Raw genomic sequence first — 24,123 nt, 5'->3', positions numbered from 1 at the left:
GCGCGAACCTTTTGTCGTGTCCATTAAAGGCGCCAAGGAAACGGCACGGTAGAACGAAAGCGTGATAATAGGTACGAGCTTCCCCGTATCGAACGTTACCATGCTCGAGCAATCGAGCTAATGACGAACTCACGTGTCGCTAATTACGTTTCGCCAGAAGAACCCCGTGTCTCGATGAAATTCGAGCTGAACCTCCCTCGATATTGGTTACATTTCCCCGAGACCTCAACGCCCCAAATTTTACTTCGCGTACACATCGATTGCAGAAAGGAAATTATATACAATCTATAATAATTTAGGGATTTTATAATTCTTAGAGAAAAGGAATCACCGTTTTCGCCTTTCATGGATCCGGGTCTCTGCACGCGTCGCGAGTTCTTTTTTACATTTTCGGCCCTTTTAAGCAACATCATGAATAATTCTAGACTCGTTCGAATATGCTGAATATTTACGCGAGTACGTGGAAAAATAGAATTCGCGGCCTCGCAAGCTTTCGCGGTGCCTGAACTGAAGAGAAAGGGACGCGTGTCGATGTATGTCGGTCGCCCTGTTTGCATATTCCGCGAAACGATGATATTTTCCTCGTAGACCGGCTTGAATTTTCTGTTGCACGGAAGATAATCTCCACGACGCCATGTCGTGAAATTTCGATTCGGAGAGCGTGACATTTCGTTTCGCGTTTCCAGCGAAATCGAGACAGCGAGACCATCCTCGAACAGTAAACGCATAGCAGCTTGCAACTTTTTTGAATATTCCTCGCGAGTTAAAACATTTCGAACAGTAAATTTAATCATACGTATAGTCCCAATTAATATTTCAATGATTACGAATATAAAAATTGTTAAACTGTTTGCGGAAGGATAAATTCAAAGCTTTTCGCTTCAGAAATTTCTTAGTTTGCTTTTCCAAATACGATTCCACAATAGACGTTGAGTCATCGTTTTTAAATAATTTTATTTGTCTTTTGACAATCACAGCCGTTTCTGTAGACTTCAGAGCTTACGCAGACGTAATCCAAGCGCAATGTTGTTCTTTGGCCGTCGACTTAGTCTCAGGTCCAACGAGTAAAGCTCTGAAGATCCATTACTCTTAGCGACGGACTCTCTCGTTCCTTTTTACATGCATTTTTCTTTTGCCTATCGGACACGAGCGTGTTTGAGTTCAAGATTCGATTCGCAGTTTGTTAACGCGACTGCGAGCTTCGTGTCGAGACCGCTAACTTCGCTTTCAAGAAATTTCGTATTCCCTTCACGCGTTCCCCATTTTGCATAATTGTCAGAAGCACCGAAAACCCTTGCTAAATCGAATATTCCATCGCCACGCGCGGGAATCGATGATTACATCGAATTAATCCCCAGTTTCCATGGTTGCAACGTCTTTTTATTTCGAAGCGATTAGGCGATCGTTTTCGCTTCTTACCCGAGCTTCGATCCCCCTATTATGTACCACGAGGACCAAATAAAGCGTTACAAGCCATTTTCTCGGAAACTAATCCAGACATCGACTCTATTTTCTCTTTTCAAATTACGTAGTTCGATCCAAATGAATTGTATTCGCTTAATCTTGACAAAATTAACGATAAAAAGTTCTTCAATCGACCTTTCATCCAGAAGCGTTTGTACAAATCGGTTATCGTTTTATGACAACAAAAAAAAATAGTATCAATGTTTCATCGTCACAAAGGTGGCACAACTCTTTAACCGGAAACACGATAAATCTGCAAAGCGGAATTTCCAGCGAAATCACCGATCCGCCTCGCTTGTATAATGCCAAACGAACTTTCGCCTGCGTTTAACGCACAATATCGCATCCGCAGTTCGTTCGCGATGTTCTACTGAAAGCGCGATACACAGACACACGCGCATAGGTTTAAATTTGTCGAACAAACACGGATCCCGTGCTCTTCGTTGCGTCGATCTAAACCGTTTAATTTGTTAATAACTACTGGTTCCGTCAAAGACATACTGTTGCCAGCTCGAACACAATAAAACGTATTTTTCGCTGGGATGAAGCTCGCGCTATCAAAGCGTGCTCGAGTTATTCCGGCAAATATGAAGCATCAAGCATTACACTTTGTTTCGTTTCATTTATTTAGAGACGGGGAATCCTATCAAAAGCAATTCTGACGTTTCTTAGCCCCGTAAGTAAAATCAGATTCATCATATTTCTTAATAACGTGTCTTCTGCGTAGACGAGCAGCAAATTCAAAACGGAATTGGCCAAGAGGGGTGTGACGCATTCGAAATTCGCCGCGCAGACCTACGACGCTGTGTGGGCCATGGCCCTGGCCCTCGAAAGGGCCGAAATCATTCTGAACGAGGAGAATACGAGCATGACGGAGTACACGCACGCGAGGAAGGACATCGCGACGGAATTATTGGAACAGCTGAAGCTTTTGCGTTTTGTTGGAGTCTCGGTGAGTGTGGGGCAGAAAAATAGACCGAATTTAAGGAAATTTTATTCGCGAACAAAAACATGATGAGACAAAGGCAGAGTGAGTTAAAACGTGGGTCGAATCGCTAATGGGAATGGAACGCGAGCGAAAGTAATTCTGCGCGAAAGTGCAAAAGGTTGCCCGTAAATCCTTACACGGCTATGGAACTTCCTGGCAACTTGCAAATAATACACGTACACGGATGAAACAGAGACAGTGAAATCCGTGGACGGTCTCTCTCCTCCAGCATTCAGCAACCCTCATCAATCATTTACGAAAGCAATAATGGTTGGTCTTGTACTTTCTAAACTCTGCGTGCAGGAAAATGTACGCCAACGTCGAAAACTACGTAGTTCGCGAACACGAAATTCATTATCCGTGGAACAACAATTTTAGGTGTGTTCGCTTCTCGAAGTTCCACGATTGATTCGCAAAATAATTTCCATCCGTTTACGCAGTTTGTTCTTTTTTCTCGAGACTTGGAACGACAAAAATATTCTTTACAGCGTGACTAATTGATTCGTTTCAGGGACCAGTTTCGTTCGATGGCGCCGATCGAGTGGGCATCACGGCGTTCTATCAGATGCACGGTGAGTAAACGTTCTAATTCGCGAAAAACACACGAGCACCGATCCGACAGAGCAACGCGGAATGGGAAACGCGTAAGAAGCCACGCATGAAAGGACAAATCGTCGACTGCAAAGCGATGACAATTGCGCGCCTCTAACGATGCAACACACCGTGTGCACTTGCATCCCCAGCTAACTGACACGTGTAAACGAGTGGATGAGCCCATTTACCAGATTCCCATTGTCGAATACCAGGCCAACGATATGATTTCACGCCGCCGCGATAACGTTTCTCGCAATGAAAGCCTCCGAATAAAAAAGAATTGCCTCACGCTCGCTGGTCGCCCCCGCGATTTTTGTATTAATATCGGGCATAAACATTTAATCGACGAAATAACTCGAGCAATGAAAACACATAGAATTTTATTATATATATTTAGCCAATGGACGTCATCGTTATTTCGCCCGTAACGTAAAGTTGCTAGTAAACTTGACGACATTTTTTCAGCCGAGAGTGCTTAATCAAGATGGCGCCTCTGATTCTACGCGAGAAGAATGGCGTTGCCGCGTCGATCGGCGAAATTCACGCGTCGTTAACCCTCGAACGCGGCACTCTAATTCCTCGTCGTCGTCCGGAGAAAGGGTCGTAAAGTTAATTTAAAAGCGTATCGCGCGACCGTATCTTTTTCTGGCGTGGATACATCCTCCGCGAGCCACGGAACAAATTTCAAACGAAATGGCGCGACGCGGCATAAAGTGCCGCGCAAACAGTCCGAGTGCTCATTGAGCACGCCACTCGTAGCTTTGCTTCGACGCCCCAGTTTAGTGTTTTTTTCATAACTGGAACGGGGAAGAAAAGTCGGAGAATGGCGACGCGCGACCGGAAAAATGACGAAAGCGATCGAGCAACTTCTTCAGCGAAATTACGTGGATATTTCCTCCGAGTAGAGATTTTGAAAATTTGTGTTTCAAATTTTAGAGGTATCGTTTCCTTGCATTAACCTTGTCGCCAAATATAAATTGTTTAGAATCACAGTGGTGGAGAAGTGCACCCTTAGCGCTGAACCGAGTATAAATAAATTACTTTATGACAAAAAAGATGAAACATGTACAGAGTAGTACATGTACAGTGTGGATGACATTCCGTTCCGCGAGCTGAATATGAAATGCAACGGATGGGAGGGTGGTTTAAAATATTTAAACAAACCTGTTCAAGAGAAGCTCCATAATGTACTACGTGAAATAAATAATCTAAAAGAAAAATGTATCCTGCGAAGAAGTACTTTATCACGATCAACTTCCTACTAACGAAGTAGAAGACTGTACGAGGCATGTGTTTAAACCCAGACCATAAATCATGGCATTTGCCTCGACTTCATTACAAAATCGACTGTTTATTATGATTTATCTATGAGCTAGAGGAGCGACTGGGATAAAATCCAGAAAGCAATTTTACTTCATAAACAATTCGTATGAAGAAACCCTACGAGCATCCTTCAACTTAGACAAGCAGTTGCGTGTATCAAAAAGCAAAAGCAGAAGATAAACTGAAAATTTAAAGAGATGGTACTTTCTAGAGGATTTTCTTGTACAGTGCCACGAAACTGGAATTCATTGGAACTTTATATTAATGGTCTCGAAATAATAACGAAAGTCTGCACGTGGCCTTTGAATGGTTGAAACGGTATTCATTGCGTCCCCTGTTTTCAATAATGGTTCCGAGGGTGTCTTGCACTTCGATTCTCTTTATTCCAATTTCCAATGAAACGTCGCCGAGTATTATAGCAACTTGACATTCGCGGTTAGAAATTCATCCTGACTCAGCATAGTTCTGCCATACACAATGCGTTGTCCCGAGATTGTCCAAACATGAGACAATTACACCAGCCTCGCACTTAACCCGCCATGAATTCGGTATTGTGTTTACGATGGAGGGCGAGTGTAATTAACGCTGTAACAAGAAATAGAGCACGGGGGACAGTCGTCGAACAATATCGCGCGAAACGAGTTATGACGAGACGGAACGTGACCGTCCGCAAATATCCCCCGTCCCTGTCGTTACAATTAATTTCCATCGCGAAAAGAAAATATTGATACGCTCGGACAGATGTGTCCCATCGATCGACGCGGGAAAAGTTAAGCCTCGTTCTGGAACGATGTTACTGTTATTCCATCAAACCATTCCAAAAAACCCATTTTCGTGGCATTGCAACGTCGATGGCCCAAGTTTAAAAGTTTCCAACGCATCCTGACGGACGTAATTACCAGCCAAGAGCTGTTATAAACAGAATACTTAGCAACAATTGCGTCGAGGGCGTTAAAAACGGCGAACGCAGATGCGTGGTTACGCGGCCTCAAAGTCGCGCGGAGTTATAGAGCGTTAGGCAAGTTTAACGATAAATTAATTACCAGGCCGCGATTCCGTATCAACCTCGAAGGTTTCTCGCGAACTTGGAAGGTACTAACGTGGGAGCCAGACTCGAAAGAGCCACAAGGACTCTCGATGACGCTCGAATGTATGGCTTTCTGTGTGACTGCCGCGGTGAGGACCACGAAACCGCTCGAAAGCACGAAACGAGATCGACGCGAGCTTCGTGCGAACACGACCGAAGGTGTTTGCCATTCTACCCGGCCGGATGTTGCTAAGAAGTCGATGAATAATTAATGAAAGGGGACCCTGAGGAATCGACGGCGAAAGGGAGAAAAACCGAAGATGGAGAACAGGGGAGCCTGGAAATTATTACGCCCCAGACCCTATTAATCGTTATTCCGGCGAATAAGTATCGTGCTACACGGAGTAGAAGGCTCGATGAATGTTCATGTACTCCGAAGTTGGACCAAGTTAAGTCTTGAAGAGAAATTTTATGGCTGAATGATGCGGGTCTTCAAAATTCATGTCGATTATCCGCCATTTGGAACAGTGGTTTCTCGAGTCAATTCATAATTAGAATGCAATCAAGAGCGTATCCTACGTAGCGTGATAAATTCTGCCAATATTTCTTTTCTTTTTTTTTTCGCGACTCCTCCAGAGCCCATCATGGCGCGTGTCGAGCGTCCAGAAGCCGGAAGTCCTCCGGCTAACGACGCCAGCGCATAATTTGCGCGGCCTCGAAACACCGGCCTCCGAGAACGAACGTGTACGGTTCTTTGTGAAATCAAGCTTCTTTTCAGCCGCGTGACCTCGATGCATCGATGTCAACGACACCCGGCCGGGTGTTTCGTCCAGAAATTATTCCGTCTCTTCGCCGGGCGTTGAATACTTTTAATTCGCGCGCAATGGGACGGACGATATCCCGATCGTCCGTTATCCGGGTACGCTAGCGACGATCGCATTCGCGTTCACGGGTCATTGTCGTTTCACTATGATCGAAAATCAATCTGCCGGAAAGTGGCCGCGCTTTCGCGATCCGTGCCGTGAAATTGAGACCGAGACTCATTACTCCTCCCCCGTGCTTCGTCCCGTTCCGCCACTCTACTCATTCTCGCGATCGATGCTCCTTTTTTCCCCACTTTTCTTTCCACGGACACTGTTGGAAAGAGTTCCTACCGACGTAGAAGATTGTTCGGATCTCTGGCGTCGATAGAAAACGTTTCCGTGTTCTTTGGTCTCTGATTACACCGATGCTTGGAACGTTAAGTGGACGAGAGCGCCTAAAAATCGACTCGAAAACGCAGTTATCAGAAGCAAACGTTTCGTAGTATTAATGGACCTGCTCGGGAATTTTATGCACTTTATTGTGCGGAATTCAGAGGGGAATGTGGAAACACAAGCCGAAACGGTACGGTTTTTTTTCAGTTTTTCCGCTTTATGTTCGAAATTGTACAGAATTTTTCGACTGGGAAAAATGAGGTTCCGGAGAACTTTTTACTCGTTTTAAATTTTAAATGTTAAACCTTCGACCGAGAATTCTTTTCGAATATAATATTTTCGATTTGTCGGGTCAAGATTGATCGGAATATTCGATTTTAGCGGAACCTGGAAAGCAATGGCAAACTTTGGCCCCGTTGGCGAATGTTTAGTAATACAAGTTGTTGAATCGAGCCGCAACGTTGAAACAAAGCATGCAAACCCTTTCCACTTTAAGCAAGTTCGATGAGAAAAGAAGTTTCCCGGCCGAATTCACGGCGAGTTGCCTCCAAAGGAATCAAAAGAAAATTGGTAAAACGTAGAGCCTCGTGCCGAGGAACGCGATTCTCTCTCCATAGAGTTCGAAAACAAGGTAAACGAAGGGAAACGGTTCCTCTTAGAGAAATTGTTATAAGGATTTCGGCGAACTATAGCCATGGTTAATCCGCTAAGGATCGTCTCTACTCCTACAAAATTACGTTTTGCTCGGGAGTATACTCGGTCGGACGATTCTAGGAGTTTGCTCGGTATACGCAGGAGAGTACTAATCCGCTAAAGATCCTCTTTTCTTGTACATCACTTTTCACTCTAGGTCTTACGTCCGACTTCTTGCTCCTCTTTTTACGCAAGTTTCTCTTGGTTTCCCGCGGTCCCCGGAGACTATGCCCCTGTTACCTTGTTAGAAACTCGGATGGTTGTCCTTTCTTGAATTATTGAAACCAACGTGTTCGACCGTTTCAATACTGCGCGATTAAAATTTTCGAAACACTCAATTTGATGCAAAATAAAAATTAAAGTCACATCCACTTGTGCATTTCGAAAATTACAGCTTGTATTACCGCTTCTGATTGATTCTGATGATTGTTTAGAGAGAGGGGTAGTCGAGTGGTTGAAAGGGAGCGCGAGATTTCTTTCTTAACGCGAAATATTTTCACGAGATTCGAAAATTAGCGAACGTTCCCTCCTGTTAGGGCGCAGCCTCCACTCTTGGGATTTTCACGTAATTTTGATGGCCAGACGACCGTTCGCGGGCGTAACAGCTCGTCGTTCGGCTCGTTAACCTTGCACGAACCTCGAAGAAGCAGCTCCTTTTTCTGGCTCGCGTTTCGTGCATCGATTTCAGATAAAGTCAACGAACTGGCACGAATTTCCGCCAGCGATAGGTAACACCGTTCACAAAGAACCCTCGACGGTACGGACAAATTGGATACCATCAACTGCTTGCTCCTTTACCTCCGGTTTCCGTTACCTCTGTTCTCTGTTTCGTTCCGCCACCTTTTTGTTCTCGTTTCTTTCTTTTTTTTTTATTTATTCCAGTTTACCACCACCGGGGCCGTTCTTTCATCCATCTAACCGGTCGACAGTGGAGGGTCCTACGGCTGTAATCCATCAAATCCTGGAGCGGATAACAGTCACATCGGCGCGGATCTCGGATTTAACTTTCGAGCATAATCTCGGCGACGGGAAAAAGAACGGAAAAGCGCGGCTTCCCGTTGATCATTTCTTTTCGCGCGCGACGAGTCCAGCGCAAAGAGCAATTTTCCTCGATCAATCGCGTTTCAGTAAAGGTCTTTCTTCTTTCCTTCGGTAGAGGACGAAATTCTCCCGCGAGGATCGTTCGGAATGGTTACAAAGAGCTCGATACAATGGATTAACGAAAGCATCGGATTTTTACTTTCTGAGACTCGTTCGCGAAGCGTCGCTTTAAAGAGTCGCGCCCCGGCGCTCGATTCCAGACGAAAATAATCCGATTCGCGAAAGTGGTTCCGTCGAAGTAAATTATATCTGCGTCGCTGCCACTATCCGTCAAGCTCGGAAACGGGAACAGGGGCTCGTTTAAAGATTCACGAGGAACGGAGTTATATCGGCGTTTTTCGCGAATGCAAACTTTGAAAAACGATCGGTCGACCTCCATTCTTGCTTTTAGCGCTCGGAAATAGCCTCGCGTCGCTATTCGACAACCGAAGATAGAATGAAATGAATATGTATTATTATCATCCGTCCGTCGTCATTACGTTGATGAGAAAAAATCCCGATAACGTCTCGTCCCGCGAAACAGCGGAAGACGACGACCGTAATGGAACTTCCTGAAACCGAGCAGCGGACGCGCCTTTTGGCTCCGCGCTCTCCAAACTTCGCTTTGCCGTCCGAAACATTTTTTACGCGCGTTTCAAGGTACCTTAAAAGCATCACGATCGAATAAGACTCGTGGAAAACATTACAGAAAAGTTATTCGTACGATCATTTAAAATCGCAACGTTTCGATAAAATATCCGTACCGTCGAGGAAATGTTTTTAAATCGAAGAAATTGAAAATGGCGCGCGGGGGTTCCAGGAGGGCCCAGGCTCGAAGAACGCCGAGTCGGACAAATTTCTACTAGGAGAAAATTAAAAAAAAAAAGAGAGATCGATTTTCTGATGCGGAATTACCAGACTACCCCCTTAAATGCGCTCTCGCAGAGACGCGAACGGGATTTCTATGGCCTCGATTCGTTCCCTCTTTACGAGACCGGTGTATATTCGACTTTATCGGCGACGTCGAGCAAATGGGTGAGGCACAGAACGGGGAAAAAACCCGTATTTTATAGGAGAACGGATTTCCAGAGGATGCAAGAGGAATCGCGGATAGGAATTAAAGCCTCGGCCTGATCAGTCCTTTCATCGGGGTCTCTTCGTACGGGACGAGAACTTATTATTGCCGTGGATTCATTTCCGTCGAATCCGCGACACGGGCCGAGCAAAGGGACGGGATCGTAATAAGTACGCTTTTGATCGCGTCGTTTTTCCCGCGATTAAGATCCCAAATGGCGGAATTTGTATCCGCGGGAACAATGTGACGCGGGGAAGGGGATTAAAATCTCTTCCGGGTCGAGATACAGCGGGCGTAACCATCACGATGAAAGGCGCAATCTAGACGGAACGGCTCGGTCCTTAACCGATTATTTAAGTTATCAAGTAGCGGCTCGCTAGCGCTGAGGCGAGAAAGGTCTTAAAGTTTTCCAATTACAGGCCACGTCGCCAGCAGGATAGCGATTTTCAGCCCGGAAGATGGAAAGCTGATAATGAATTGTCCAAAATGCGCGCCGACCAGATGGCCCGACGGACATCCCCCCGCGGCACAAAGGGTTGTTCGGTACGTATTACACCGAATCTATCCCCTGTCGTCCGATCGATCCCTCCAAACACCATTATCGCGGTCGCGCGGGCTAATTATATCGATTTTTATCCTAGTCTACCACCAATCACGAATTCCATTCTCGTCGATCCGCCAACCGTGTTTACACGAAACGCGATTAATAGAATTGTCCGTCCCATTTTTGGACAATCCATCATATTTAATTTTCAAATAGCAAATTCTTACGATCGAAATAAGAGAAACTTTGTAGAGCAAGTAGAAATGTCGAGTATTGGTCAGACGCGCCGAATTCGATACGATCGTACGCAAAAATCTAACAGCTATTATACCACGCTTATTTTTTAAATCAAATTCTACCGTTTGACTCCATCTTTTCATCGTTGCGTAACAATAATTGAACGGACGAGCGATAAAAATTGCACGACGCGGAAATTAAAAGCGCGCTGGGATTGCGCTGCGCAAGGATCGCGTTTGCATCGTTCTGCGCTCGGCCTTAATCCGAAATCATACACTCGCGCGTCCCGAGGATCGATAATCGCGCCTTACGAATTTGATGAAACAATTAATAACAAACAAACGATTCGTGCGAACGCGAGCGCGTCGCTGGAAACCACGTAATCATTTATGACCGCCGCGATCGGCCGTCCACGGTAATAAACGTATTACTCGCGAGGTAAATGGCGGGACGACGTGTTCCGGGGTACGTCGAAACCAGCAACTATTCGACGACGTTAACAGCGATTTCGCACGATCGCGTTAAATTTGATCGCCTTGGTAATTCGAGGAAAACGGTTGTAAAGGTACCCTTTATTAAATGGCGTCTTTACGATACGGTGAACGGCGTGGGCGAACCGATACCGTACGATAAAAAAGTATATTCCTAGTCACGGAGCTGACTGGCTTCGACGATCTTTGGTAAAGACATTATTGGGGCTGTTTGTCACGAGACAGGTTTCCTCGTAAATTGAAACTACTATAAAACTCTTGACCAATTAAAAGAATTGAGTCGCGCTATTTTATACATCGCGACACTTTCCCAGCAACAAATTCAAAAAAACAGTATCGAATAAAATTTTAATGGAAAATCAAAGTTCTACGGTGGCGGTATAATGCCGGCGTCGAAATAAAGGAAGCTGTCGAACGGGAACGGGATTAAAATTTCTCGTAAAATTCCGCGATACGTTTAAAGCATTGTTTCAGTATTTCCACTAAAAAATTCGACCCGAACTTGTGGAGTGGCGTATATTTTCGATTTATCCCGCGGCCATAATCCCTCGAAGCGCTTGTTACAGCCGCCATTACGCGTTTACTGCCGTTCGGGGTCATCGGGGGCGTACTAAAAGGATCGTTCTTCTTGTGCACAGGTTAAGAGTGGTGACTGTAGCACCTGCGGCCTTCCTGGCCGTTACCTGCCTCGCCAGCGTCGGCGTCACCCTGGCGCTCGCGTTCTTGGCGTTCAATTTGCACTTTCGCAGACACAAGTAAGTCCCAGTAATCGTTACTTCCCGAGGGAAAAACCGTGTTGCAACGCGTGGACGAATCGTACAGAATTGTTTCGTTTCACGCGCGCGACAGGGGCATAAAACTCTCGAGCCCCAGGCTGAATAATATGGCCGCTGTTGGCTGTGGTCTCGTCTATGGTGCTGTCATCCTTCTGGGTCTGGATCACGCCACCCTTCCTGACAGCGACGATTATTATCCTGCAGTGTGCACGGTGAGCATTAATTTTCCACTCGCGCTGACCCCCGCGACAAGATCACTCTGACTGACATTGGGGCTGAGATTGTTCGAATAATTTAATAATAATATGACAGGGCTCTGTCTCGACGGAGTTGTTCGGTTGTCACTTTGAAAATAATTTCACGTTCAAATTTTCGGTGTCCCTCTTTGGCAGGAATAGGGTTGGTTAATATTTTCATTTCTCTTCGTGTATCGTTGTTTGAATTATAGTTTGTTTGTTCGTTGTGTCGTTTCAGGCGAGAGTGTATCTGTTGTCGGCTGGCTTTTCCTTGGCTTTCGGCTCGATGTTCACCAAGACGTATCGCGTGCATCGGATTTTCACCAGAAGCAGAAGCGGCGTGGTCAAGAATAAGGTATACAATACCATCTGGCGAAGATTGTCGATAGAAAATTATTTTTTATATCCTTCTTTATTGCTCGAACGATGTTCCAAGCGTCCTTTGAATTAACTTCACGATTCCATTTCGTTACTTTCGATCCATTACTGATCTTCCTATACAGTAGTTCCTTCTGTTTCTTGCAGTTGCTTCAAGATACCCAACTGATAAGCTTAATTTGCGCCCTTCTACTGATAGACGGTCTCGTGGTGACCCTGTGGGTGACGTTCGACCCCATGCAGCGTCACCTGCGAAACTTAACCTTGGAGATTAGCCCGCAGGACAGGGGCGTCGTCTATCAAACTCAGGTACTCGACGACAAGAAACGTTTGTTTCTCTCGATACTAATTTCTGCCTCTTAAAAAGGGGTAGTTTCGCCCTATGAAGGGTGAATGATATCTTATGGGAGACTAGAGTAGGCTGGAGTTGTAAACATTTAATAAAAAACCGTGGCTAATTAATGTATGCCTTTGATTATCCACGCAGGTGGAGGTGTGTCGTTCTCAGCACACGAACAGCTGGCTGGGCGCCCTTTACGTGTACAAAGGCTTGCTGCTGATCGTCGGGGTCTACATGGCGTGGGAAACGAGGTGAAAATACTTGGACGATTGCTTTTTAACGAACCGGGCTCCTAAAATTCGTTACAACGCCGGAACATTTCAATTGGAAAGGCGGAGTCGAAACGGGTCGGAGTTTAATGAGGGATGCCATTAGGGCGTTCATTAGCAGAAAGTGTTTCCTCATTTTTTGTCCAAGAACCGTTGATATATCGATCGCGATACGTATCGAGAGAAATTTAAAAAAAGAATAAGAAGACTTTGATTCTCGAACTATCGAGTAATACTTTTTTATAGAAATATCGAACGGTCTGATCAAAATTATATTGCCTTCGAAAGGAGGACTCGAGACTAAGAACCCTCGTCCACTATCGCCAATTACTGAGATTTTCAAGTATGTGCACGTGTAATTCCAGGCACGTAAAAATACCGGCGTTGAACGATTCGCAGTACATCGGTATGAGCGTTTATTTCGTGGTGATCACATCGGGGATCGTGGTGGTGTTGGCTAATTTGATGTCGGATCGCGCGACCCTGGCCTTCGTCACGATAACCGCCCTGATCTTGGCTTCGACGACCGCGACGCTGGCGTTGCTGTTCCTCCCCCAGCTGGCGAACATCCTGGCCGGGGAGAGGGCTGATCCTGTCGTGCAAAGCCTCGGTTTGAAGATCGAGTGCAACACAAGGAGATTTGTGACGGACGATAGAACGTAAGTAAACGCCCCGTTGCTATCGCTGTTTCCCCGATAAGCGATACGGGATAGAAAGCAAACGGGACAAGAGGGTAACAATGGCGTCGCGGCGACGATAAAGGTCTTTCGTCAGCGGAGTTAATCGGTGGATCGACCTCCAGACGGATACCGGTACAATGGGATCGTAAGAATCGCGAAATCTCGAATCTCGGAGTTTAGTGCCGAATTTACGCCACGTTTCCGACTAACAATGTCGATTTTGTCAAGGGACACCTTTCAACATTTTAGCTTGATACTATTTCCACCGAGTCATATCGAAAGCAACGATTACGTCCACGGTTACTTGCCCCCAAATGCAAAGGATTTATTCGGGTGGAAAAACTGATCGCGCTAAAACGCGACATTTTACGTTTCAAATCGGATTTCCTTTCCGAATGGAAAGTTTGGTAGAACGAGACGCGGAGTTACATTAAAATATGCAGATCGGCGGGATTCGAGAGTTTCTTCTAGCATCTACGCTGATCGAGCAACTAACACCCGACGACCCAGCGAATCTTTAGTTTATGTAACGATTAACGAGCTAGTTTGAATTTTCGAATTTCTATGCTAATTTTCGGGTTTGTTCGAGGCTTTGCTTATAAAGCGAATTTTAATCGCGGGTGATAACGAATTGTGTCGCACTGGGACAAAACGTAATCGAAATAATTCCCACGATATGCCGAGGCTCGAAATCAAGTTCTTTTAAATATGTAATTTTTAGACGCGCGGTTTAGAAATTAAAATATAATTGGCACGCGAGAGAATGACCACCACTGGGAACGCGAGACTCGATAAAAAAGCGAGATACGCAATTTTGGCTTACGACGGGGGGCGTATTTCACTCGCTAACAGTTTGAACCGCGATCGTTCGAATACTTTCGCGACTATATGCCCCATCGGATTTCGTTTCCCGAGCCCATCAGGTTTACCTCCGCTGTAACGGGGAATCGATTCGTTTATAAACCGGGTTACCAGATATCGTTTATCATATTTTATTCCACTCGCCTTCGACTTTCGCTGAATTTCCTATAAAATCCCCGGGCCACTGAAAGTTTATTTAATTTGCCGCCAAAGCTTTGTTCGACGTAAAGTTCAGGAACGAGATCGTATTACGAACGTCGTTCCGGGTTTCTGGCGAAAGCCAGCCAGGAATTAATTTCCCCGTCGAAGACAGTGGCAACGAGCCGCGTAAAACTCGGTTCCAACGTTCAAAGAACACTCGAACCACTTCCGCGAAAAGTTTAACGCGCTACGAGCTGCGTCCCATCTTCCAAAACAATCTTGCAACACGATAATCGAAATAATAGCTCCTAGGAAATTATCAACTACCACTTCAGCGATTACCAATGTTAAACGAATAGTGATTTACTGTCCTTTCACGCATCGTTTCGCTTCAAAAGCATACCTGGTGACTTCTGCACGATATTCTGCAGCCCAATAATATTAGCGATTTTGCACGTAAATTCACTTATAGTATTAACCTGCGGAGGAACAGTTCCATATTGCCACCGAGTAAATTGATCGAAGGAATCTATTTATTGCTCCACCATTGATTTCCAATTTGTCCGGATTTAATTCCCTTAGCGCTTCTCCGGCAAACTCGAATCGTGGCTAACGTTAAAAAACAACAAATATTTGTGTTTTTAAATGCGACAATCAAGCACTATTTCCTAATCCTTCTGCTATTAATGAATATTCTATCGATCCCCTCTCACCCACTGCTCCTTCCCAGCTTCATCGATACGTAAACTTTCTGCACCCTCCGCTAATCCTCCCTCCGCTACTTTTGAACCGTTTTCTCTTGGAAACCATCCAAATATACTTTTAATCTTACGGCCCCGTAATGTTGTTTCTTTATCTTCAATATTCCCAACGATTCTTCTTCTTTTTACAATGTTAGCTTTGAATCCGAGACGTAATCCTGTTCTGCTCTCCTCGTTATCTGTACTCGACCCTCCTTATCTTTAACTTCTCTGTTTAATCCGGTATTTTCTTCGCAGCTTGAAAACATTCTACAGTACATACTGGCCCTAAAACACCGGAAGACTCTCTGTCTTAAACCCCTTCGTCTTATCTCCCGAGACTCCTTTCGTCCCCGAAGTTCTGGAAAGCTCTAAACCTTGCAACTATGAAGCTTTGTTAGTTCCACCGACGTTGCGTCAGTTTCCCAATCTGGTTTTCGTAGTGGTTACAGTTCTGCTACAGCGTTATTGCACATTTCCGATACGGATCCTTCGTTAAGACGCGAAGGGCACAACTCCTTGACGTGGAAGTAATTCTTTTTAGATAAAATATGCTTGAAATATCCCACGAAGAAAATTTTATCGCGCTTCGATTATCTGTTTGTTTTTCTATACGCCAAAATCGGAATTATTATTCACGATACCGTGGTCCGCGCTTTTGACGTCGCTAAACTTCACAAAAGCCTTTGACACAATTGATGGCAACCTGTTGATGGCTAAGTTGTATAACTCTTTGAGCGCCGTAACTTTTCCTCGATCCCATTTTTCTTATCGCTCGGTCGTAGCGTCGACTAGTTCCGCGACAGTTCGAAACTCATTGAAACGCGTTATCGTCGTATCGAGACGCATTAATTTAAATAAAAGCACCGACGGCGAACACTTCCGAGCCCCCTTCGTCCCCTGGCGCGAATAAAAGAATATTGTCTCTTCCGGTTGATGGTCGTTTGGGGGGAAGAAACTAGTAAACAGTATTCGGTGGACTCGCGTTGTCGATGTCCCCTTGCATAAATTTCTATCTCTGTTACGTTCTCGTAATGGCGGACGGGGCTCGTTGAGTAAAACTGAAATAAACGAAATTTCACGCACGGACAGCGAGCTTCAGTACCGCGTGGAGGTGCAGAACCGCGTGTACCGTCGTGAAATGGCGCAGCTGGAGCTGGAATTGGCCAGATTGGAGAAACAATTGGCACAGGAGCCCGTCGAACCATCGCACGCTTCGTCGAGCGCATCGATCCCGCAACGCAATCCTAGCATCGGGGGCGGTCTGCCTTTGTTATTGCTCAGTGTACTTCCGCCGGTCATCCCAAGGGCTAGTTGGCCATCCGCGGACCCATCCGGTGAGTAGTGACATTCTTCGTCACGCGTTCCACGGGAGCAAGAGAGACCAGAATGGCGAAGGAACCGCGAACGACGTCGAGAAGTAAAAAGAATTGTTTCGACCAGCGAAACAAAAATAAACAAATGACTGAATGTTGGAACAAAGGATCGGGGAATCGTGCTCTCGAGGATCGGTGTCGAGGACAAGAGCGAAAGAACCTTCATGCTAGAAGTCACTTTGTCACTCGTAGGGTCGATCCCCGTTCGTGTGAAAGAACCCTTACACTCGATGCTGGGTCCATTAGAGCAGAATTTCCCAAAGTATGGTTCGCTGGTCGCACGAAAAGACAATTTTAACCTACTTTTACGGGATTCCTTCTGAGCTATTTAATATTTAAGAGATTGGCGCATCTAACCGTACGTGAATAGAATTTAGAACGGATCCAACGTGGCTGACGATTCCTTTCTGATCTTTCTCTCTCCCGATGATAGTTGGAGATTCGTTGTGCAAATAAATCTACGCAGCGCCGTTTTCGCGAATTCTACTCCCCGGTTCGACGATATCGGGACGAATATTCCACTTTAAAACCGATAAAGAAGAAATAGGTCGTTTACGGGCGACGTATGCACGCCTCGGCGTCGGATGAAACGGCGGAACGTAAACGAGATGTTTGTCGCAAAGAACTGGATCGAGCACAAAGAAAGAATGTTAGAGGAATCGTTGTAACGAAATGTTTCGTTTGTAAATTCGAAAGAAGAAACTCTTCTTCTTGCGCAGAATGGCGATAAAACGTCGTGACCTGCATGGTCGTGATTCTAAAAAATCTAACTTGCAAGAAAAACCGTGTAGAATCTGTACTTTTCTTTAGTAGTAAAACATATTCTTATATTCTCTCTAAAAGTATTCCACAGAAGGAAATAGAATCGTAGAATTATTTAATCGTGGAAAGAGTTTATTTCAAACAGAATGAAACGTTTCCCCCCGAAATTGCCTGTGTTTTGTTAATCTCGAAAAGTACGACGACGGGTATAGCGTAAATTTGCACGATGAATGAACCTTTTCTGCCAAGGAGAGAAAGATGGAACGATACATAATTAAATGTTCTTCTCGCTTCGTCATCCCTCGGTTGTTCAGGTATTCGAGAAAGGTGACAGAATTCCGTTTATTGCACGTACAATGGCTTGAACAATTCTGATGTTTACACGCTTGTCTCCGTATTTAAAGAGACTGTTCAAATAATAGAGGATATTAGAGTAGGACGAGACCGAACGTTTTTCGCGGGAGTTTTTCAAATCGTTTTATGACAACTCGAATCTTTCCTTGGTGATTTTTCTGCTTAAGGGGCGCGCATTGTTTTTGGACGGTGCATGGAAATCGAGCTTCGAGCCAAGCTTTATGCATCACGCGCGTATACACGGTGTCTAACGTAAGCATTCGCACACAACGATATTTATTATCGAACAGGTGTAACTTTATTTTCTCCTGCTTAACTCGAATACGAGATAACAAGTTTGTAAGGTTCGTAAAATTGCACCGTGCCAATGCTTATTTCAGTAGTTTCGAGACCAAGAGTCAGCAAACTGTGCAAAAATGGTTAATCGAATCACCCTCCTGGGTACTATACACGTTGTGTTATATCAATTCATAAATGGCATCAAATATTGCCCCTCGCGTGGTGCATGTTCGATCGCATATATCAAACGTGAATACGATTCGTATCTATTCACCGTGTGATCCTTTCCATACAATTACGTGGACGATTCCGTCGATATTCCCAGTCGATCCACGCAGGCGTAAAATTTTTTTATTAATTAGCTAATGAAGTTTGCCGACCCTTGATCCCAAAGTAGTCTGTCATTGGTGATCGTAGTAATCAAAGTTCGCGAACTGGTTCCATTTGTAAAGCTTTATCGGCGGCACGACAAACAGCCCCGACGCGTGGAAAATTTATCGGCTGCTACTTGAGATCGCGGATGAAACAGTTGACGCGAATCGCTCTAATTGTCACCGTGACGTCGGACCGTATTACCAGCCTGCAAGAGCTTGCGAACACAGTTCGTGCATTCCTGACATATTAATTGCCATTCGAGACACTGGGCTGCACACGTATTCCCCCCGAGCCACCAATTCCCAGCCCCTTGACAACTTTGGACAAGTCCACGACAGGGGTGTGTGCACGCACACACTCGACTTTTGCACGACAAATTGCACGTTTCGCCCCGACGCTTCGGAATGCTACGACGAAAGCCATAAATGGAATCAATGGACAAGCTCGACCGGTCACCGGCGATCGAGGACGCGCCTGTCGCGACGAAAGATTCACAGATCAGTCACGATGCTCGCAAATTATTTTTTTCGATTGAATTTCGACATTGTCGGAATAGAAATTCTTATTTTCCGAGCGTTTCAAGGTTATTGAATAATCAGATTACGCTTTGCCCGACTCTGGCCACCGAGAGCCTCGCGAGGGTCGACTAATGTGTCTGACCTAGCAGGATTTATTGTACTTGGAAATTCCCTCCAGGACTGATCTTTCAATCTCACGTGTATAGAGGGTGGTAGGAAAAGAATTCAGGCTCGCGGGGCAGACAGCATTCCTAAAGTCCCGAGAAAGGTTGACAAATAATACTATTTTCTCTGTCTCCTCTCACTTTCACTGTTTCAAAAATCCCTGAATCTATACGACTTAAAAATCATCCAAGAAGAGTGTCGCCAAACTTTTAATCCAGAAAAAAAAACATGAAGTGCTAGCTGCCCTTGAGAGTTCTGAACCCTTTTCTCTAAACGCTGCATTTGGAGTTCTCGATCGTCCACGCAGAGTACGATGGTTCCCGTTTAGAAACACACGTGAAAGTTACGCTCCCACGAGAAAGATGCGCAACGCTCCTCCTTCCTCTTCCGCGGTTCACGTACCGCCTGCTTTCGCTTCTGCGTTGCGCTTCGATTCGCCGTGTATCGGCGCGAATGTCAGTAAATCGTTACCCGCCGATCGCGGGTGCAACGCTTCGCGAAAAACCATAACGCGACCGAACTTGCTCGCATTAGGGATGCGTCGAGGTACCGTAGCGTTTAGCAGCCAACCGGACCTGGAGCCGAACGGACCCAGGAGGAGCCTGGCGGACATTTACAAGCTCCATCAACGACGGGAAACGGAAGGACCGAACCGTTTGGGAGTTTTTCAGAGACTTTTCGGCCTCTTTGGCAGTCGTCCCGCCAGCAGGAAAACGTCGACAGCCTCGTTCTCGGGTAAGCAACAACCCTCCAGGGGCTGGTCCTTTCAGAAACTATTTACTTTAAAAACTGATCCATATACGAGAGGACTTCTAGGAAGATAAGTGGTAAAATCACAGTTTTGGTCTCGTCAAAGATCGTACGATTTTCAAAGAAAATTGAGGCTTTCGAGGTGAAATAAGATGAGAATAACGAGGCTATCGAGGTGATCGGTTTCTGACGAGTCACCCTGTACAATGTACGACTTAAGAGCGAGTTTCATCGTAATCCCGCAGGAGTAGCGTCGGCACTGCGGGTTCACATGGGCTACATCGCTGGTCTGGTGCCAGGCACGAAAGCAGCGTCTACCTGTCAGGTTAACGCTCAAGGCACTCGTCCGCCTCATCCCCGGTGTGGTTCCGGACCAATAATTAGTATTACTAGCGAAGAAGATCGCAGATTAAGCCTGGGGCTGCGACGTAAAGAGAGCAGCGAGCCCAGAGTCAATTTCAGCCTACCGCCCAGTGAGTACTCCGACTGATCGCTTTCCAGTCACTTATCTATCTTCCTCTACGCTTTATTCGATAGCTACGTCTCTTATTTCGGAGCATAATTATCGAAATTAGTCTCACTTATATTATTCGCGATTCTAACCCAATGGGTGCATTTCATATTTGTGAGACACCTGTATATTATAACTAGACTGCGGATCTTCATGCAAATTCATATTTTTGTTAATAAAATTATTGAAATTGGAGCTTTGTTGAGGGTTGTCTCAACCCCTAGATATAATAATTCGTACCTTATTTTAGGTATTTCTTATATTTTTGCATATTGACTGAATTCTGTACTTTTTTGAACATTAAAATTTCCCATAAATGCATAAACATCCGCAGTCTAATTATAATCAGTAGTAATTGTTCGATATAGTAGACACGTACACCGTTTCATGTTTATAAGATCTGTTACAGAATTGAAGCTTGTTCAGAAATGAACGAAACCTTGGTTGCAATAACTTCTGGTACGATTAAACACATTGTTTGGCATACTGTTTATTGGATTATTAGGAATCTCTAAATTGCTTGTGCAATCGGAGTAACAGTTTTGTTTTCGATCATGATCGAATACCGATTATTACGGTAAACCTGGCGGACCATGATTCCCCAAAGGTCCTCGATGGGGTTCAGATCGGGCGAACACACCGCCCAATCCATTACTGTAACATGATTTTACCGAAACCATTCAAGGATACTTGCTTTGCGCCCGACACCCACATCATTGGCGTTTTCGAACGCTAGGTTTAAGATCAGAAAAATTAAGACGAAAATATCTTCTAACATCAAACAAATAAATTCGAAACTATTTATGCAATGTTGATATTTCGTCTACGGTTGCAAATCTTAAGAAACGAAGCAACCAAGAATCTAGATGTTGAAGAAAGTATTATACTTTCTAATAGAACGTTATTGCAACGCGACTTTCATTAATTTCTAATTTGTTTCACAAAACAACCTTTCGAACAAACATTTCTGCAACTTTTACGCGTTTCGGTTCGGTAAATTAAAAAATTCATGTTTCATTTGTACACTCACCGCAAGGTCTTGATTCCCGATGTAATTACACGGAACACGATTCTGTAATTTTATCCGCACCGAAGTGGATACTCTTGTCAGCCATCTTTACGCGTCATAATTTCGCCTCTCTCGGTCGCCGTAAGACATTTTCCACGCGACCTAGTTAAATTACAATAAAATAATAATAAAATGCAAGTACAACGCCACGGGTATATCAATATCACAAGAAAAATAATAAATCTGTCACGACTTTTGCACCGTATCAAAAAGAATTGAAGTCTTAGTAACAAAGTAAAGTTAGTGAAAATTATAAATATTAAAATACACCACATAAAGCATATATGTATAAATCCAAACAGTTGTCGATTAAATTCTACTTCGACTACACTAATTGTTAAAATAACTATCTGAAAAATGAGCTACAACTCTGTCTATAGCGATTCAGGAATAACAGAAGGTCCAACAAAACCACGAGGTGTGTAAATTAAGTAATGAGACTGATTTTGTAAAATTTTGATATTCGAATAGAATTACAATTCAATATTGTCTCTCTTAAAATAACTTTGGGAAGCAGTGGTGGAATTCGGATAATGGTATAGCCTTCAGGTGGTCACTGGTCCCAAAATTACGTTCCTGGAGGTGATTTTTCAAAAAGTCACGAGGACTCGAGTCAGGCGAATAAAGAGGCTGAGGAGCCACAGGAATGTTTTCACTGGCCAAAAACTCATTTATTGAAATTGCTGTATGTTCTTGATGTTTGGCCTCACACGCATGACCCTTTTTCGAAGTTATTCTAGAACCTCTCGGTGAAAGTGTTGACTGACCGTTTGGTCTTGAGGCACAAACTGTTTGTGGACGATTACCCTGGCAAATCAACAATTTTGACTCATCTTTAGAACGTACTAAAAAGAACTGTTTCACGAAAACAATTGCTACGACCAACAAAATGACTCTGCATCCAAACTTGTATCGAAAACGTATCACACGTTCGCCTACCGTCTCCCCAAATCATTACTTAATTTACACACGTCGTAGGTGTACGAATGCCCCGAAACGTTTACCGGAAACGGTTCTGTTGCAGAGGCGAGCACCAGCCAAACGTCCTCGCGGGAGAAAATTCGCGGTTCGCCGCGATTCCCCCATCGTATAGTACCGGCGAACAGTTTGAACGCCATCGCGCCGGGTTCCTCGATCTCGCAGTCCCATCGATGGCACTCGATGGAGGACGCGAGGAAAACGAAGGTGGCACAACTGGCGCGGGGCTCGTCGTGCAGCCCCAGCTGCGACGTGTGGGCCACCCGCGAGGTCGGGATCCCGTTGAGCGAGCTGGGTGACGGTAACCGGGCCAAGAAGCCGCCGGAATCGTTGGTTTTGCCCTCCACGACCGAGTCGGACCCTCCTCGCGACCACTCGAGGAAAAGCTCCGCGGAGAACGACGCCCAGGGAACCCTCAGTCCGGCGGAATCCGAGTTGAAAACCGCGCGATCGACGTCCTCCTCGTCGTCCACGTCGACCAACGCCAGGACATTCGCCGGCACGAACGACCATTCGTCCTCCGAATCGTCGACCGGTATCCCGCGATCGGACACAAGTACAAATTTCGTTCAAGAACCGGAGGACCCGTCGACGAATCCGGAAGTTGAGGATGAGACGGAGGATCGTGCGAACGCGTAAAGCGAAACTACGAATTATCGCGGGGGAGACGCTTCTGAAATACGGCGGTCAACAGTCGAAATCGATCGCGCCGACCATTTTAGAATTACGATCTACAGAAATCAGGAATTCTGTTATCTTCCTATCACTAGCCTCCCGGATCTCTCGATTGTGATTTAAAGAATTTTATACGATAAATCGTTCGGTTTGCCAAAATGAAAAGCATTGGAATTAATATGCTTCGAGAATCTTATAATTCTAAAATCATCATGGCGGTCGATCTCGACTATATCTCTCTTTCTCCTATCTCTAAGACGAATGGCATAAAAGAGGGCACAGGCAAATTTCCAAAGAACACGACACCCGACTGTATAATCTTTACGTCTTTTCTCGGCGGGAAAGGATCGTGCAAGTCCTCTGTTCACGCGACAATCTTCCGTAAATCGTGTCCACGTGGTGCAGGATCAAGCTCAAATTCGTCCGCGCGTTAATTCGCCGCGGGTTCGATGAACATAATCGTTGTTTTAAATCCAATCGTGTGTGTTCCTTAGTAATTGTGCCAAAGACAAGAATCCAGGACCCGTAACAGTATACAGCTGATCGACTTTATGGATTATGGAGGGACCAAAGTACACCAAGTTCTTTTCGTTGACCCGAAATTTATTTTTAATCGACGACGAGAGCCCGTAAATGTTAATGGAGGCATCGTTTAACCGGCGAGCGTGGTCGTTCCCGACCGCACGTTTATCGTACGCTGCATAGTTTCCCAGAAGAAAATAAAAAACCGACACGCTAACGCCATCTGTCGGTGAACGCCGGTACTTTCGTTCTTTTCTTCTCGGAGCGTAACAATGCGATCTCGAAGTGGCGCGAAATCGTGGAATGCGAGCTGGGAGTACTCTTACAGGTCCAAACGTCAAAGTGTTCAGTGCCCTAAAACCCTTCCTTCAGTACCTGCACTCGGTGTAATTACAAAAACAAAAACAAAAAAAAAAAAATATTTCTTCGTAATACAGAACCATGGAAGACAAAGAGTAACGGTAATTATGAATGTCGGGGAATGTGTCGAGATGTACTGATATTTTGGATGGCGACGCGCGTAAAATTGCATATTACGTACACAGAATATGTAGACAGGTGCGAAAAAAAGCGCAAATGTTCCCTCGTTTCGTACCTCGAATATCTCTCGATGTGTCAATCATTGAACCGCTAATTACTAAGCAATAATGTTTGTC

The 24,123-nt window shown here is 45.0% G+C and overlaps 1 protein-coding gene across 1 annotated transcript in view; it reads left to right on the top strand.

The window, feature by feature from the left end:
• LOC122396790 (gamma-aminobutyric acid type B receptor subunit 2) overlaps window positions 1-23,949 on the top strand; it is a 55,562-nt gene extending 31,613 nt beyond the window's left edge. Inside the window, exons 7-19 of the mRNA XM_043395469.1 lie at window positions 2,192-2,416; window positions 2,964-3,024; window positions 9,860-9,983; window positions 11,351-11,467; window positions 11,562-11,700; window positions 11,963-12,079; window positions 12,250-12,411; window positions 12,590-12,693; window positions 13,077-13,370; window positions 16,226-16,470; window positions 19,497-19,697; window positions 19,958-20,185; window positions 22,317-23,949. Coding sequence (XP_043251404.1) covers window positions 2,192-2,416; window positions 2,964-3,024; window positions 9,860-9,983; window positions 11,351-11,467; window positions 11,562-11,700; window positions 11,963-12,079; window positions 12,250-12,411; window positions 12,590-12,693; window positions 13,077-13,370; window positions 16,226-16,470; window positions 19,497-19,697; window positions 19,958-20,185; window positions 22,317-22,909 — 2,610 coding nt within the window. The 3' untranslated portion in view covers window positions 22,910-23,949. The remainder of the gene's footprint in view (window positions 1-2,191; window positions 2,417-2,963; window positions 3,025-9,859; window positions 9,984-11,350; window positions 11,468-11,561; window positions 11,701-11,962; window positions 12,080-12,249; window positions 12,412-12,589; window positions 12,694-13,076; window positions 13,371-16,225; window positions 16,471-19,496; window positions 19,698-19,957; window positions 20,186-22,316) is intronic.
• Window positions 23,950-24,123: the final 174 nt, after the last annotated feature.

This window comes from Colletes gigas, unplaced genomic scaffold (genome assembly GCF_013123115.1).
Source record: "Colletes gigas isolate AHSC1104 unplaced genomic scaffold, ASM1312311v1 Colletes_gigas_Sc00001, whole genome shotgun sequence".
Taxonomy (NCBI): domain Eukaryota; kingdom Metazoa; phylum Arthropoda; class Insecta; order Hymenoptera; family Colletidae; genus Colletes; species Colletes gigas.
The sequence above is the reverse complement of the archived record's forward strand: the minus strand, read 5'-3'. Positions and strand labels throughout refer to the sequence as shown.